The sequence below is a fragment of the Recurvomyces mirabilis genome (genome assembly GCF_035927965.1).
Source record: "Recurvomyces mirabilis strain CCFEE 5264 chromosome Unknown scaffold_19, whole genome shotgun sequence".
NCBI lineage: Eukaryota > Fungi > Ascomycota > Dothideomycetes > Mycosphaerellales > Teratosphaeriaceae > Recurvomyces > Recurvomyces mirabilis.
The window spans coordinates 348,771-364,774 of NW_027041953.1; the positions used below are offsets into that span (position 1 = coordinate 348,771).

General features: G+C 53.2%; 4 protein-coding genes across 4 annotated transcripts; 3 read left to right on the forward strand and 1 right to left on the reverse strand.

Moving 5' to 3' along the window:
• Positions 1 to 512: 512 nt before the first annotated feature.
• On the reverse strand, positions 513 to 1,743 carry sgf73 (SAGA complex subunit Sgf73; the record flags this gene model as incomplete). The annotated part of the gene is made up of 2 exons (XM_064839866.1): positions 513 to 1,663; positions 1,719 to 1,743. The coding sequence occupies 2 exons, from the start codon at positions 1,741 to 1,743 to the stop codon at positions 513 to 515; spliced, it is 1,176 nt and encodes a 391-aa protein (XP_064692625.1).
• Positions 1,744 to 2,142: 399 nt separating this feature from the next.
• On the forward strand, positions 2,143 to 5,331 carry LTS14_007175 (uncharacterized protein; the record flags this gene model as incomplete). The annotated part of the gene is made up of 1 exon (XM_064839867.1): positions 2,143 to 5,331. The coding sequence occupies one exon, from the start codon at positions 2,143 to 2,145 to the stop codon at positions 5,329 to 5,331; it is 3,189 nt and encodes a 1,062-aa protein (XP_064692626.1).
• Positions 5,332 to 11,056: 5,725 nt separating this feature from the next.
• On the forward strand, positions 11,057 to 14,192 carry LTS14_007176 (uncharacterized protein; the record flags this gene model as incomplete). The annotated part of the gene is made up of 2 exons (XM_064839868.1): positions 11,057 to 12,224; positions 12,277 to 14,192. The coding sequence occupies 2 exons, from the start codon at positions 11,057 to 11,059 to the stop codon at positions 14,190 to 14,192; spliced, it is 3,084 nt and encodes a 1,027-aa protein (XP_064692627.1).
• Positions 14,193 to 15,208: 1,016 nt separating this feature from the next.
• LTS14_007177 (uncharacterized protein) lies at positions 15,209 to 15,878 on the forward strand (the record flags this gene model as incomplete). The annotated part of the gene is made up of 2 exons (XM_064839869.1): positions 15,209 to 15,283; positions 15,375 to 15,878. The coding sequence occupies 2 exons, from the start codon at positions 15,209 to 15,211 to the stop codon at positions 15,876 to 15,878; spliced, it is 579 nt and encodes a 192-aa protein (XP_064692628.1).
• Positions 15,879 to 16,004: the final 126 nt, after the last annotated feature.

A 16,004-nucleotide genomic window follows, 5' to 3' on the forward strand; every position in this document is an offset into this window, starting at 1 on the left:
GTATCGATAGTGCGCATCGTAGTGCCAAGCAAATATCGATTTTCATGCGCTGCTGACCATTACTCAGAATCTTGCTTGTTCCACGGCTGATGCGCTCGCGTGGTCTATCTCCAGATCGTTCAGCCAACCCTGATAGGTCGAGCAGACCTCCAATGTTTTTGTTAGCAACAATACTTGAGACTCGAAGGTGAAAGTGTTGATCGGATTTCTGGATGTCTGCAAGGCCTTGAGGCGGCGCTGGTGTTGCGAGCATGCTAGCACGACATCACCACGCAAGTATTTCTCGGCAGGTCATGAAACTGGGAAGAAGTCAACAGTAGCCTGATTCATTAGGCTTGGCTACCGTTAGGAGAAACAAAACGCCATACAATCCCAGGGGTATCTTGATAGCAACAACATCCCAGAACGCCACCACTCTACTTCCCAGTAGTCTCCGCCAACGCAAGATGTAGGCGCATCTCACATGAGCGGCTCCATGAGGGTTCGTCAACAATATCAAGCCAAGCCGGTTCTCATGTAGCCATAGCCACACTAGGCTTCCGAGACGCCTGCGGAGCCACACGAGGGATAACACTTCCTCTCCTGTCACCCTCTGGCGGCTGCCGAGGTAGACCGGTGAAAAAATTGATCCCAGTATTGCTGTTCACAACACCGCCGCCGAATATGCCCATCCTCCGATCGCCCAGAGCACTATCGAGCGCGTTACGTATCCTGTTGTGCTCATATCGATGTTTGAGGGAGACTCGTGGCGCCTCATGCAATGGTGCCCCGCCCCATCCTCGTGCTATACCAGCCATGACTGCATTCGTCTCTTCTTCTATGTCTACGGGCCCGTTCTGCGACTCGTCATCGTCTGGATTCGGCGCTGAGGCATCGATCTTGGCTTTGGCTTCCTTGGCGGCGTTGCGGCGCTGATATTCCATCAACAGCTTATCGTAGGGGGCGCTGCGGCCGGGTACTGAGCGCTTGGCTCCCATGCTGTGTGATTTACACGTAAGGGAACGCGCGCATTGTCCTCCTTGAGGCAATTCAACTCCGCATTGTTTTTCCACGTCCACTGGTGCCTTGGGTCGTGCTGTTTTGGTCTTCTCCAGATCTTTCTTCTTTTTCTTCTTGTTGGGACCGCCGTCGTCACCCTCGTCTATCGCTTTTCGCTTCTTGCTGGAGGTCATGCCGCCTTTGCTCGCGGTCTTCTTCCCACCTTCTTCATCGTCTTCTCCGTCGCTGTCGCCTTGGCTCTTCTCCTTGCGCGCTGCGGCATCGCGGGCGTCTTTTGCCTCCTTCTTCTTACGCTGTTTCTCCTGTTTCTTGTTGAGACAGCGCTCGATATGCGCTGGCATGGCATGTTTGAGGACGGGTCGTTTGCAATGCGTGCATTTGAGCACTTCTGGGCGGTCGCCAAGCAGTTTGCCGTTCGGGAAGGCACGTGCTATGCTGCCAGGTAGTTTTGTGGGCATCGATGGCGAGCTTGTCTCATTCTCCTTATCGTCCGGTTTCGGTACCGTGATCTTGGAGTCCCAATGACCAGGTTTCTCGATCACTGGGAGGCCTTTGCGCACGTCATCGCGCAAGACCGGCGTAATATCCTCAAGGTCGTCGAATAGATTGTCTAGGCCTAGAGCCCGATTCGAGGCCATATTGTCGGTCTTGGCCTGTTTGGGAGCTGTGGAGTGTTAGATTGGGATTCCTTTCAACAGGAATAGAGTCAAGTCCTATACCTTTCCGACCGGTCGCGCCAGCCATGTTGTACTGCCAGGCTAATCGTCCCCCCAAAGTTGTCGTCGCGCACTAGGCAGTAGCAACAAGGCTGTATGTAGTAGATGACTGCGAAGACATGACGACGTGACATGTGATTGTGCATGACTAATCATGATGCCTGAGGCCCCTCACCACACGAAGTTGCATAGCAGCATCGACTATACCTCCGGCCACTTCTTGGAGTGCTATGTCGCCTGGAGCACCTGTGACGAGTACCCTGCGACTTCCAGACGTACGATTATTCGTGTACTAGGCGATGGCTGGATAAACTACTGTGCTCATGGTCATACACCTTCCGAAGACCTTAGCATTCACGATTACCGACACTTTGCATTCTCTGATCTTTGAAGGTGGCGGAATACGATGATCGGCCATTGACCAGCCATGCCTCTCCTCGGTCCCAACATGGAAAGCAGGAATCAAGCGTTCCAGGCCCTCAAGCCTCAATGCGTCGCCCTCAGCCAAGCTGCGCTCACTGCCAACGGACAAGCACGAAGCTTCTCGACCATCATCGAGCTTTTAGAACGATTGAAAGGCACCGTTTTCAAGCTTTCAGTCCCTGGCCTGTTGGATGCCAAGCTTGCCGACTACATCTTCTTCCCTCTATCTCAAGTCCTGAAACTAAGCAACCGGCTGACAATTCGATGTCTGGAGCTCAGCTTGCAATGCCTCGCCGCGCTTGTGGCCCACGGATGGCGGCAGAACATAGAGCCGCAGCTCGCTGCACAGATTGTCATCCTCTGTACTCTCATGGCTGAGCGCAAGCCCAAGGGCTTTGCATTCGACGAGAGTACGGACGAGCTTCAAGCTGCTTCTCTTCATTGTCTACATCATGTGTTTGATGCTGCAGGCAGGAGTCCGTCATGTCAGGCATCTTTCGTATCAGAAGCCAACTTCCCACAGCTTGGTCAAACTATCACTGTCGTCCTCAAAGGTATCAGTGACGCCCCTTCATTAGAGCCGCAGCTTGCAGCGACAGAAGCTCTGGAGGCTTTGACAGATGGTGTCATGACGAAAGAGGCATGCACGTCTTTCTTGCCGGGCTTAGTAGGCAATCTGACAAAAGTCTTGACGCCAACTACCAAGCAACGGCGAAACCATCAAGTGCTCATAGGATGTATGAACATCTTCACTAACCTCGTCCGAAAGACCTTATCCGATGAGTCTACTTCCGGCAAACGTCTAGAGTCTAGCAAAACCACTGAGTTCGTCGCTTCCAAGGGATGGGAGGAGACAGCCGCGAAGAAGCTCGAGCCCGCGTTAAGATCCATTATGTGTTTACAGAGCCACCCCAGAGACGATGTAACGGGGGCGCTTGCGAAGCTCTGTCTGACACTACTTGAATATTGCCGCAAATCCCTTGCAGATTGTTCTGCTCCTGCCATAGAGGCACTGCTATCACTATCACTGCCTGAGGACCAGAGCTCAGTGCGCATGGAACTCGAGCGTCTCGTCGGTGCCGACTCGACACTGTGTGAGCAACTACAGACTGTTGTCTACGACAAGCTACGATCATTGCCTACTGCAATGCAGTCATCCGATGAGCAGCTCAAGATGCGAAGGATCGAGCAGGTTCAGGCTGCGTATGAATTGCTCAACGATATTGGAGCAGACAACTCAATTCTGGATAAAGTCCTTGCAAGTGCTCTGCGAGATAGTGTCGTTATCACCCTGCAGGCCTCTCGCAAGAGCTCAGACGTCATCTCAACCCACTCGTCTAGTGTGCAATCGATGGATTTGACAAATCTTGATGGCAACCGATGGAGCACCGAATATGGTCAGTCAATGGTCACTTATAAGGGACAAGCAGGAGTACTAGACCGCATAGAGAGCTTCGTCCGTATCGTCAGCAAGTCTGCAGCCTCGTCAGCACTTGTCGCAGACACTTCACGTTCTCTGCGTCTGTCTGAAGGCGATACCCAGCTAGCGGACTTCTGGTTGTTGTTAATAGTCAAACAGTCAGCGACACAAGTCAGCGACGTCGTGACCGACTTTCTTGATCTTGGCGATCACGATGCTTCGCCTCCGACTGAAGCCCTCGAAGAGATCTACGCCTTTGCATTGAGCGTACTCAATAGTACCTCTAACGACGACGCTTCACCCGATGCTCGGATGTGCTCACTAGCACTGCGGACTGTAGCGCTTCGGGCACAACATGCCGGCAAGGATTTCCGCTACGAGCTCATCGACGCTCTATATCCAGTCCTACATAGCCTGGCAACACCGGAAGATGTACTCCAGCGCGACAGCACCACCACTCTCACCATCATCGCCCAAGCTTGCGAGTACTCGTCCGTCCGTGAACTCATCGTAGAGAACGTCGACTACCTGACCAACAGCGTGGCACTGAAGCTCAACGCCTTCGACATCTCGCCTCAAGCGCCACAGGTGCTGCTTATGATGGTCAGTCTGGCCGGGCCGAGTCTGTTGCCGTTTCTAGAGGACACGATTGACAGCATATTTGCTGTACTTGAGAGTTATCATGGGTATGGTCTGCTGGTTGAGCTGCTGTTCAGAGTTTTGGCCGTGGTTGCTGAGGAAGGTGCTAAGGCGCCGGCGCTTGTTGAGGGTGCAAAGAAAGCTCTTGCCGCCGCTGGGTTCGCTGAAGAGGATGCCTTGAGACCGATCAGCATTGCTAATGTGGCTGAGCTACTGAAGGAGAAAGCAATGGAGGAGATGAAGACGAATGCATATGGCTCAAGTGTGGGTGAAGGTCATCCAAAACGACCATGGAAAGACCCTGAGCAGTCGGATGATGGGACCAGAGATGGGGAGCAAGATGAAGAAGACGCCCAGGACCAGCAGATTGACGACGCCGACGTCCCACCGCCGGCTCCGAAGACCTATCAAATCTTGTTCAAGATCACTGAGCTCACGCAGCACTTCCTGCCCTCGGCCTCTCCATCACTACGCACAAATCTGCTTTCACTGACTCGCACGACTGTTCCCGCGATAGCTCGGCACGAGAACTCGTTTCTGCCACTCATCAATACTCTCTGGCCGGAGATCGTTAGTAGACTGGAAGATGAAGAAATGCACGTACAGGCCGCGGCACTCGACACAGTTGCTGTATTATGCGAGCACGCCGGGAACTTCATGCGAAGTCGGATTGTGCGTTTGTGGCCTCTCTTGCTCGAAATGCATGCGAGGTTAGTGAAGGAGATTTTGTTCACAGGTTACGGTGCTGGCAAAGCTGGGTATAAGGAGCAAGAGACTCATAAGCCAGGTGCGGTTGCATTGGTTTCGCACAACAACGGTCTGCACAATGCTGTAGCAAGGCTGGAGTCCTCACCAGTAGATTACACGAACACAAACCTGCGTCTATTGTGGACAGCACTCGTCAGTACGATCACCGCTTCTGTGCGCTATGTCGCACCTTCGCCAGACAATTTCGATGAAGCTCTGGACATGCTTGCGCCTGTGCTGGAACAAGAAGATATCCGACAGGCACTAGAGAAGGAGAACGCAGATGCTGTATGGCTGGCGAGGATCAGATCGGGTGCGCTTGCTCATCCAGTCGTGCCATTGGTTCCTGCTGGATGCCAGTGGGCATTTGCTATGGTTGCAGGATGAGACCATAGCGTGATCTAGATTGCTGAACACTTGCTCTATGCTCCTCCATGGCGATGGTGAATGTCCTGCCGAGGTAGAGTGGTGTGCTGACAAGCAAGCGTATGTTATTGATACCATACTGCGCACGGCGTGGCACAAACAGTACCAAAGACTTCTTGTACTGTACAAGTCTTGCCAGCATCGCGAAAAGAGCGTGCACCTAATCCAGAATAGAAACAATGTCTGTTTGCGATGGGATCGACAAGCAACACATGGTGTTGTTTGTATCTGCAGGATGCAGCAAAGCTGCAAACACCGAAAGCGCGGCATCAAGCTCATCACGTAGAAGCAATATACTACTGCGCAAGGCAGGAGATAAAGTGCGATATGCAGCACCAGACAGGAAAATACGACCTTCGATCGTAGCGGACACGCAACAACATCACGACGCCACAGTCGACTCAGCACCAAGACCCTCACCCCGCCTGCCTCATACGACCACAAGCAATGTGCTATCACAAATATACCCACTACGGCGCCTGCAAGACTCACATACCACTCCACACGCATCTCTGTCCAAAGAATCTGACCGACGACGCCTCGAGAGTCATCTTCTGCGAAGACTACCAGACCACGCGGGTGACGCTACGAGGACCATGTCCGTATTGTACGCCAAAGCAAATACAGGTTGGCTTCATCACGCAGCCTCTTGTCCGGAAGCAATGGGTAGCTCCTGACTCACCTCGAGCTGAACTTCCGCCTACGCCACCAAAGACGCCTTTTCGGAAGTGATCTCTGGCCTACATCGCCGTAGTTCTGTTCGGACCAAGTACCAGTACTGGCTCGAATGCGGAAGCATGGTGTACTGTGTGGTGCGCAGAGCGAATTATACGGTCGCGCAGTGGCCCTACGCCAGACGCACGTTTGCTTCCACCGGGGTCGCGTGCAGTGGACGGTGAAGACGAGTGTGGGAGGCAGGTGGTTTTTATGACGTGAACAGGACAAGTTTGTCATCTGCATTGTACTGTGATCAACTTTGGAAGGATTTGCTGCTCAGACACGCGATGGTCGTACGTAGACTTCACGTGCTTCTCGTCATTAAGTGCGACGAGTGTAAGATGTAAGGCTGTATTATTTAGCAGGAGGTTTCGTGCATCGCAGGCTTCGTGCATCGCAGGCTTCGTACATGAGACATGACCAGACATCTTCCGAAATATATGCTACAACTTTGAGATTTACCTAGTGTCTTACCATCAGCCAGCCACTGGACCTCAAAAGTAGTGTCGGCTAAATCGACAAGGAAAGTGTAGCTTCCTTTTGAGACAACTTTGTTTATATCAGGGATCTGGTTCTGGGCAAATAAGGCCTATAACCAGCAGCGAGCGAAGGAGACCTAAGATCGGCAGCAGTAGTTCAACAGTACAGTAGCGATCGGGCGATTGGCTACAACGACCACACGCTAAGGCGGTTATCAGCAGCCGTGACAGCTGATTGTCATCCAACCTCGAAGATCAACAAAAGTTGATGCTCGACCAACCACGCTAGGGAAGAGCGGCTGGCAGAGGTCAGCCGAGGACATGGTGGTTTCTGCACCCCCACTGCGATATCGAAACGTCAGAAGATGGGCACTCGGCAGCTCTGGCTTGCGATATGTCTTCCGGTTGAACGTACACCGTAGTGGGCGTGGTCGGGGTGGGCGGAGGGCGTGTCACCTAGTACGGCTGACTGCCTGAGTATGTGCTTGGTGCGGATTGAGGAGCATGAGCATGACTCTGCGGATCCAGCACTGTTGCTGTCAGCCATCCGTGCCCAACGTTGTAGTGATTCGGTGGCACAAGACGCATCTCACCGCGAGGTGATCCGCATCTCGTACCTAGCCTATTGCACACGCTGTCCACCCGGAACAACGTCTGTTCACCTGCGCAAAAGACATCATATAAGGTTCAGAATCTCAAGTCCAGATATCTTCCGCCCCGACCAAACGCCGCGTATACTGAATTCGTCTGCTATATGTATGACGGTCTATCGGCAAGAATATAGGTGTGCCCTAGTAGTGCTCCAGAGTTCCATGCCACGTGCGGCTTTTCGGCGAACTAACAACAATCCTGTCAGAAGGACCGACAGCCTCGTGGTCATTATGGGCAGTGACGGCGGCCGCGGGCGTCCACGCCTTCATGTCGGTACTCTTGGGCATCATTATTCATGCTGGTGTGCCTGCCCTGACTCGCCTCTGTCAGCCCAGTGCTGAACCGTGTCGTCGACCCTGACACAAGAAACTTTGGTGGAGGCCACGCGAGCGAGAATTATGCTTCGACACGCTAAGAGATGGGTGCGCTGTAGATTCAATAATAGCGTTTGCGTGCTGCCGCGTGCAGTACGCTAGAAGGATAGAAACGAGTCAATCCAGGGGCTTATGCACCTAATTATATGCTCCACCACCAGCACTGCAGTAGGCACTACGGAACTGGTAGTACAGTAGCTGACTTGCTTTCGTGCGTTCTTTCTCGTATTGTAGCGCGAAGCCTTGAGCGGTTGTAGAAAGCGTGCAATAGGCCGTTCGTAGCCTCGACGACAAATCGTAGATACTGCGCCCACTTTAGCTGAAACGTCTCTATTGCCTTGAAATGCCTGTGTATGTCTGGAGGGGGTGACAAATTTCTCAGTATTGCATGTGAGCTGGTCGAGATCCATGCCTCGCCCTCGTTATCTGAAGTCTATCGACGATCAGTTGGGCAGCAAGACCACACTACCGTCGCAATCATGCAGGTCAATCATGATGCTGTAGTGGCGTATACGGTCAGCTGGTCGAGATGGTGCTCTGCCTTTGGGTAGTCCAACTCTGCCTTGGGAGGAACATTGTACCTGCGTCTCGGCAGGTTCGAAACGCAAGGATACCGAGTCCTGAACGTACTGCCTTGCATAACGTGTCAATCGCAGAGATGCCAACAGAAGCATGATACTCCCTCCGGGCGGATGCGCGATCTCTTCCCAAAGCAACGAGGAGCAGCTTGATCATGCCTGATCTCACCGAGATCATATCCATTAGAGTAGGTACGAGGTACTCTGCTCACTACCTTTATATCCATTTATCCACACATGCATCGCACGATCGACTTCTGATGGCCACATGGCATTGCTGCTGCTGTACCAACCAATTTGCTACAGTACTGACATGCGGGATGACACATCCATGGTTCATCAGGGCCGATCTTGTCTACGTAAACAGGAACGGCCAAACGTGCAACATTCCGACGACCAGGATATAGATTAATGAGATGTCTGCCGGTACAGGCTCTCATTGGTTCCCATTAGTCAATCAAATCCTCCGTGCCTGGCAATGCATGCACTGTAAGGTATGCACACTACTGCAGATGGCGCTGCTTCAGCACACATTTGAGTGAAAGCCGACGGTCTAACCCACAGGCAAGATCGTGCTGTATGGTACGGCATCGAGGAAGGCAAGCAAAGTTACATCGCTATCGTTGGCTTGCGAGAAGTGAGCCGTTGATGCAATCGAAGCCACAGGAACGCCAATGACCCCACGCAGAGCATCAGAGGCGTTGTTTCATCTCACGAGCCTGGCAGTTCGAGAACCGAAGGACTGCATGTCTTCGATGCTCTTGCTGATAAGAGCAAGCCCGGATTACAAGTTCGCAGATGTTCGAACCACGTGTGATAAGCGATGGTCTCAGGAGCGCTGGCCCGCTGTTGGTAGAAGTTGACACACTGTGCCAATTGAAGAGCCCGTTTCTTATGAAGTGTAACTTTTGGTGGCGCAGCCCTCATGATGTGGCCGGCAAACAAGATCGAGATGTCATCCACGGTATGGTCAAACTCGTACTGTTGTGCTCGGCTTGTCCACCTCTCCCATCGTCACAACAGGACACTTCTTCTGTCCTTCATGCTTTCGAGGGCTGCATGCTGCATTGCTGATCGTTAGACTTCAACCTCATGGCACGCTACGCAGGGATCGCGCATTGGCTTTCCGGCCCGATAGAGCTCAACCTGTAGCATCGCAGATTCTGAGCGGATTCTTGGTGGAGGCGTTCGGCGATGTCGGCAAGCTTTGGTGCGAGATCCAGTCACTCGTATATGTCGACGATGTTGTGTACGATGTAGAGCATCGCACTGTTACGAAGAGCCTGACACAGCCATCATTATGCACATTGAAAGGGAGAACCGTGAGCACCGGATGGCGACAATCTCACCAACGATCTGGTTGGAAAAGCCTGTGCCTGGAAGTCTTAGCCGAGGAGCTGATCCGAATTGCGTTACCATGCCATGTGCGCGCTACAGCGGGCGACGCTTGATCGACATTCCACTTGCCTAGTCAGCATACGCAGCCGTTGAGGAGGAAGCTCACCACAATTTGGATGCTTTGTTTCGGTTGCTGCGACGGCATCCTGCGTCTCGAGGCCTCTTCAGACTGCTTGTTGGACTTGGATGAAGGCCGTGTGCAATTCGAGAGACGCAATCAAATTTTTATCACAACACGAAGCACAATTGGCGCTCATGAGCTCTTCCTGGATCTAGGTTCATCGATCCAGCACGTGCAATTGTGGCCGTACCGTACCGTACCGATTCCCAAGGTCCAGCGAATGTGACATCAAATGAGCTTTTCACTGTGATCTGCGGTACCGGGAATTTGCTCTGCTCACCTCACGCCGTCAGGTTATTGGATGCCCGAATTTATGGCTTGTCGGAGTTGACCTCCAAGGATAGCGGATGCGGGCTGTCTCGGACGAACGCCTCCTTGTTTCTTTATTGTTCGATGCCAACCGTATGCACAATAGTAACAATCTAGTCGTAACCTTGGCCAAGACGGTTAGACAAGCTCGGCCCACTGTCTCTGCTCCTCCTAGCATGACCAGCCAGCCCACCTTTCCGCATGGACATGACTTTGGCAATGCAGGACATGGGCTCGCCAGCAGTCTTGAAGCAGTTAGATCGCCGGCACGAGCCCTGGAAGAGCCTTCTGCTGGGTCGTGCGCGGCAGAAACGCTACTTGCCGAGCGAGCTTCTAGCATGAGGCGCGCTTGCGCATGCATCACCCAGGATAGCAAGGCCCTTGTCATGGCACTTCAGTCCGGTCTTCCCTTCTACCAGATTGTGGCGGCGGCCTGGAAATGCCACCATGCTAGCAGTTAGCCTCTTTGTGCCCTCCTATCTGGGTCATGGCGACAGAGTTCGCCTACTTGTAGTGCCTGTCCCCACTCGTGGCAGACCACCCTGTCAAGGCGGGTTTTGCATGCTTATCCACCGACTCAAAGTAGATGGTGAATCTACGGGTCCCCTACTGTGACCGCACATCTTCCGTGGTCTCTTATGTATGCTAATACACACCGCACGCCGCCACTGCCAGTCGGAGACCGTCGCTTGGGGAGGACAGAGCAAGCGCAGCAGGAGCAATTGGAGAAGTTGGTAGCGGCCGGCCTTCTTTCACCTAACCACAGCAGAAACACCAAGCAGAGCAGAGCCGTCGGGTTAGAGACAGGTGTGGATCATCAAAGTACGGAATCTGCCTCCATCGTGCGCCTTAGTACTGCGCGCAAGTCTTCTCGAAAGTCACAGGCTGACGACGTCTCGCCGTGTCTCAGGTACCAAGGAAGGTCGCTTGTCTCGGAATCAGGTCCCGGATCGGCAGACCTCGAAGACAACACAAAAGCTGTCCAGCTCTGCAGCTCCGAGAAAGTCTACCCACGCAAGATCGTCTTCGTTGGCCCAGCTTAAGGAGCGGCGTACCAGCATGTTCGCTGGCAAAACGCGCGAGAGTCGGCGCGAACGCACCTTCATCGGAAGTGAATGTGCCGCTTGCGAGGAACCTCTGGAGCACACACTACGCGGCGAGCGAATCCTACAACTCTCATGTGGTCATGTTTCACATGAGGCCTGCTTCTACGAGTATATTAAGGAGTTCGAGGCGCAGACCTGCCCATGCTGTAGTGCACCCTTGGGTCTGGATACAAGCAGAGGTGGTGGCATTGACTTCGAGAACTTGAACAGGCTTGTTCGATCAGTACAGACTCCTGACCTGTCCAGCCGATTTCGAGAAACGCAGAATACAGTCGCGCCGTCTCCATGGGACAAAGATAACGATACCATCCGACAGAATGTGCAAGCCCGACAGCGCCAAGATGCACGATCAACCCGAGATCATCTCCTCCCCGAACAAACTGTGCGTAACTCGGGAGATCGCTATCATGGCGTTCACGGAAGGAATGAAAGTGGCGATACTGGCCTCGCGTCGACTACCGAATATGCCGAGAACCATCATATCAATGGCAGGCGGCATGACTACGATGTCCAATCGATGGAGACTACCCTTAGCGCACCACGACATGCAGCAAGGAACCCAATACCAGCACCCATTGTGACAGTCCGGAGCGAGTTCCCAACGCTGAGCAAGTCGCGACAACAGCAGAGCTTGACATGTCTAATCACGGTGGAAGTTGTCGACGGTAAATGGCAAGCCAACCCAGAAGACTTACGCAGCCCGCCAGCGACGAATGCAAGTGCCACGGAGCATGCATACTTACAGCGTAAGGCGGCTCCAGCCTCGAGGCCCATTGCGCAAAGCCATGCCATCGACAGTGTGCACGAAGATCTGCAGGCCATGGAAGAAGTCAAGGAAGACTTGTACAAACGTGTCGATAACTGGCACGGCCTCGACTTTGCGCGCTTTGGTCGACTTCTCCTGCATGGCAATGTCCGCGTTGGCAAAGATAAACAGGCATGGCAGGAGCTAGAATGCTATCTTTTCACGGAGATGCTCATCTGCGTCAAGGAGAAGAAGATTGGATCGAACGCGAGCCAGCAATGGAACGGTGCGGACGGTCCAAAGCAAAAGCCCCGATGCACGCTCAAGGGCTCGATCCTGATCAAGAAGCACTTAAAGCAGGTTGAGTTGTTACCAGGTATGCTATCGTGTCTTAGTACAGAACACGAATGAAGCTAATTTAGCTACAGATCTGGACGTTCTAACGCTGAGCTTGTCTGTTGCTGAACTACCACATTTCCATCTGCGATTCCACGAACGCAGCCAGCTGGATACCTGGCGCCATGCCCTCGTCAACATTAATCGCACAGAAGCGCCGGAGCCGCAAAATGCCGAAGTCGACCACGACACTTCTGGCACTGATGACGATGAGTACACGACGCAGACATCCAGGACAACCAAGCGAGTGTCATCCGTGAATTCTTCGTCATATGGCGCCAACCGCTCACAAGTCACTGCTCCTACGGAATATACCAATTCCCGAGCGGGCGCACAGGACGTCCGAATAAGTGCGACGTCGATCCATGTGCCTCTTGACATCGTGGTAGTCATTCCAGTATCCTCCTCGATGCAGGGCTTGAAGATCAATCTACTGAGAGATGCACTGCGCTTCCTCGTATCAGGTCTTGGAGAGCGCGACCGCATGGGACTGGTTACGTTCGGTTCTGGAGGCGGCGGTGTACCTCTGGTCGGTATGACCACAAAAGCTTGGTCTGGATGGTCAAAGGTGGTCGAGTCAATTCGCCCGCTTGGACAGAAGAGCATGCGCGCTGATGTGGTCGAGGGTGCAAACGTGGCCATGGATCTGCTAATGCAGCGCAAAACGTCCAATCCACTGTCCAGCATTTTGTTGATCAGCGACTCGGCCACCTCTGACCATGAAAGCGTCGACTTTGTCGTGTCTCGCGCTGAAGCTGCGAAAATCGCAATCCACTCATTCGGCTTAGGATTGACACACAAGCCCGACACCATGGTCGAGTTGTCTACCAGGACCAAGGCCAGCTATACATACGTCAAGGACTGGATGATGCTTCGGGAGTGCTTGGCTGGATGTCTCGGCGCACTTCAGAGCACATCGCATCAAAATGTCAAGCTGAAGCTGCGACTTCCTGAGGGCTCGCCAGCAAAATTTGTCAAGATCAGCGGAGCACTGCAAGTGACAAAGCGCGCGACCGGACGTGACGCAGAGGCGATGCTCGGAGACCTACGCTTTGGTGACAAGCGTGATATTCTGGTACAACTAGCCATTGCACCCGACACCTCGAGCCCAGACTCGCTACCATCTGACCCGTGGGAGAATGTCATAGCTGGCCTCGAAGCACTGGGCGGACCAATCGAGTCAGATGATTCCCGCAACTTGTCAGTGGAAGAACTTCCTCTTGTGCAGGCAGATCTCAGCTGGGGAGACATCTTGCGTGAGGGCAATCTGGCGCAACTGCCAAGACCCTCATTACTTGCAATCACGATGCTGCCATCCTCTGCCAAGAAGCATCCACACGCACGACCAGCGACACCTCCGATTCCACCGCATCCATCTATTGTCCAGCGGCGCATGGAACTGTTAACATCAGACATGCTCTCGCGTGCGCTCACACTAGCCAGTAGAAATCAACCCGAGCGAGCACAACATCTCCTCGCCGAGACTCGGTCTATACTCAAAGGTCTTGGCAAAGGTGGACTGCCACCACTCCCGCCCCCGCCGAGCGCCACTCTTCCGCCTACGCCACGGACTGGTGACTTGCGAGGATCGCCCACCGAGGCTTCCCAGATGCCACTACCGGATCACAGGCGCACACCGTCGCCACCGCGAAGCGAGACCATGAATCCATTTACACCAGCAGCAGGCATTGATACATCGACCATGGCAGCTCTCGACTCTGAGCTTGAGTCAAGTCTGGAGTGGATTTCACACCCTGCAGTCTTTGCACGTGACGCTCGCAAATCTGTCCTTCAAGCCATCGGCGTCATCAGCTCTCAACGCGGCTATACCTACCGCACGACGTCTGAGTCAATGTGGGCAGCTCGCATTCCTGGCATCAAGCGACTGGCGGAGTGCAGCCGGGACTGGCGCGAGACTAGCGACGAGTCGCTGATGGAAGAAGCATGAAGTACACACGTCCTTACACATCATCTTTACCGCTGTGATACCCCCAACGTTACGAATTACGACCAAGTGCTGGCTATTCGACTTTTTGTACATATGTACACACGCGGATCTCATTGTACATATGTGCGGCAATGTATTACTACGATTTTATGACGGGACCGAGTCTGTAACATTCGAAGATCATACGCAGGCGACTGCAGAGCTGTTACTCGAGCGTTCTTGTAGATAGCAATCATTGAAGCGATTGATCGAGAACATTTGCGTGCTTCCAATCCCATTAGAGCTCTCGTATACATGGTCTACCGATCAACGAAGGGTCATCGCCCTTGTAAACACTCGAAAGTTGTCGCTGCCTGGCTACCCGCGATACTGGGTCGTGACATGGATGTGTGGTCTGCTCGCCGCAGATTGACTAACAGATCGCCAAGCAGAGCGGACCAGCCTCTGATGACTGGGCGCACTGAGCTCTTGCACATCCATCTAAAGAAGCAGCCAGGACACGAGGGCGGATGCAACCGAAGGTGGCTGTATGAGGCTCCCGACCAGAGTTGTGTTTGTGAACATGTCGCTGATTATGGAGAACTTGTCTATCTTGGCTTGACGCTCTCCTTGAACAATGTCTACTTTGAGCCATGGAATCACGGCCGACAGTCATTGAGCACCTGTGCTGTGTTTCGAACGATGTCCATGGGGAAAGGAGAGAGGGGCACTGTAGTGTACCCGAAAAATCAAAATATGACCATTACCATGAAGTGTGGAAAAGCTCCTGATGTCGACCCTCACTAAATCTTTGGAGCGCCGCGGCTGCCGTGCTGGACGCATCATGTTCACTTCCTGACGGCAAGGCGTGGGAAGTCAACAGTCCAAGTGATGCTCTGTTGGGACATGCAGTGTAGAAGTGGATGGTCGATTCAGCGTTTGTGCCGAATGAGTGACCTGCAAACACACTACTGCCGCCACCCTGAAGCGACTTTAAATACTAACCCAGTAGTGTAACACGATCGATTCCTCGCAACATGGCGCCAAAACCGCTCCAGCGAATGGCGAAGCGCTGCGGCCGGGCGAAGAAAGGCAGAAAGGATGGTCAGATCGTTAGTCTACATGCTCCCAACCAGCTGCCAGTCTCTGACACATATCAGACCGTCCCTCTTCTACTGCCTACCGACAAAGCTGCGCTCGCAGATATGGCTCTTGGCCTTGCCACAAGACAGTGTGTTGACCAAGTCCAAGCCATATGTCCAAGTTCCAGCAATCCTGCGAACGGATCGCCAAACCCGTCACGAAGCGTTCAGCATATGGTTCACGAGCTGGCGCATCAAGATCGATGTCGTCGATTGCGACAGTGCTTTCAGCATGATTAGTACAACATGCTACAGCGTGCTGTTCGACCACGCTTATCAGTCTGGTCTTGTCTCCCACAAGGACGCACACCTGATTACACCCCCAGAGATTGTCTTCAGAGGATCGCCAGAGTGGGGAAACTTCTTTCGATTCCTTGCCGAGCTGCACGAGAACGACTACGACAGAGCACAAGCCGGTGCTGATCCTGGTCGAGGGAACGGCGAGATCATAGATAGTGCTATGTGCATAGTCGCTAGGATGCGTAAGAGGCCTTGGAATGAGGTCGAGGAGGTGCTAGAAATGTTTCATCGTGCTATTGCAGCCAAGGATGCGGCGTGGGTATGAAGATAAAGCCGGAGGACTGACAGCCATCATACGATCGACATGACCGGTTGTCATCTCCATCGTCGGAAATTGCGTATACTGACGGAGAGTCCCGTCTGCTCATGGCGGTCGAGCTATGTTGAGAGA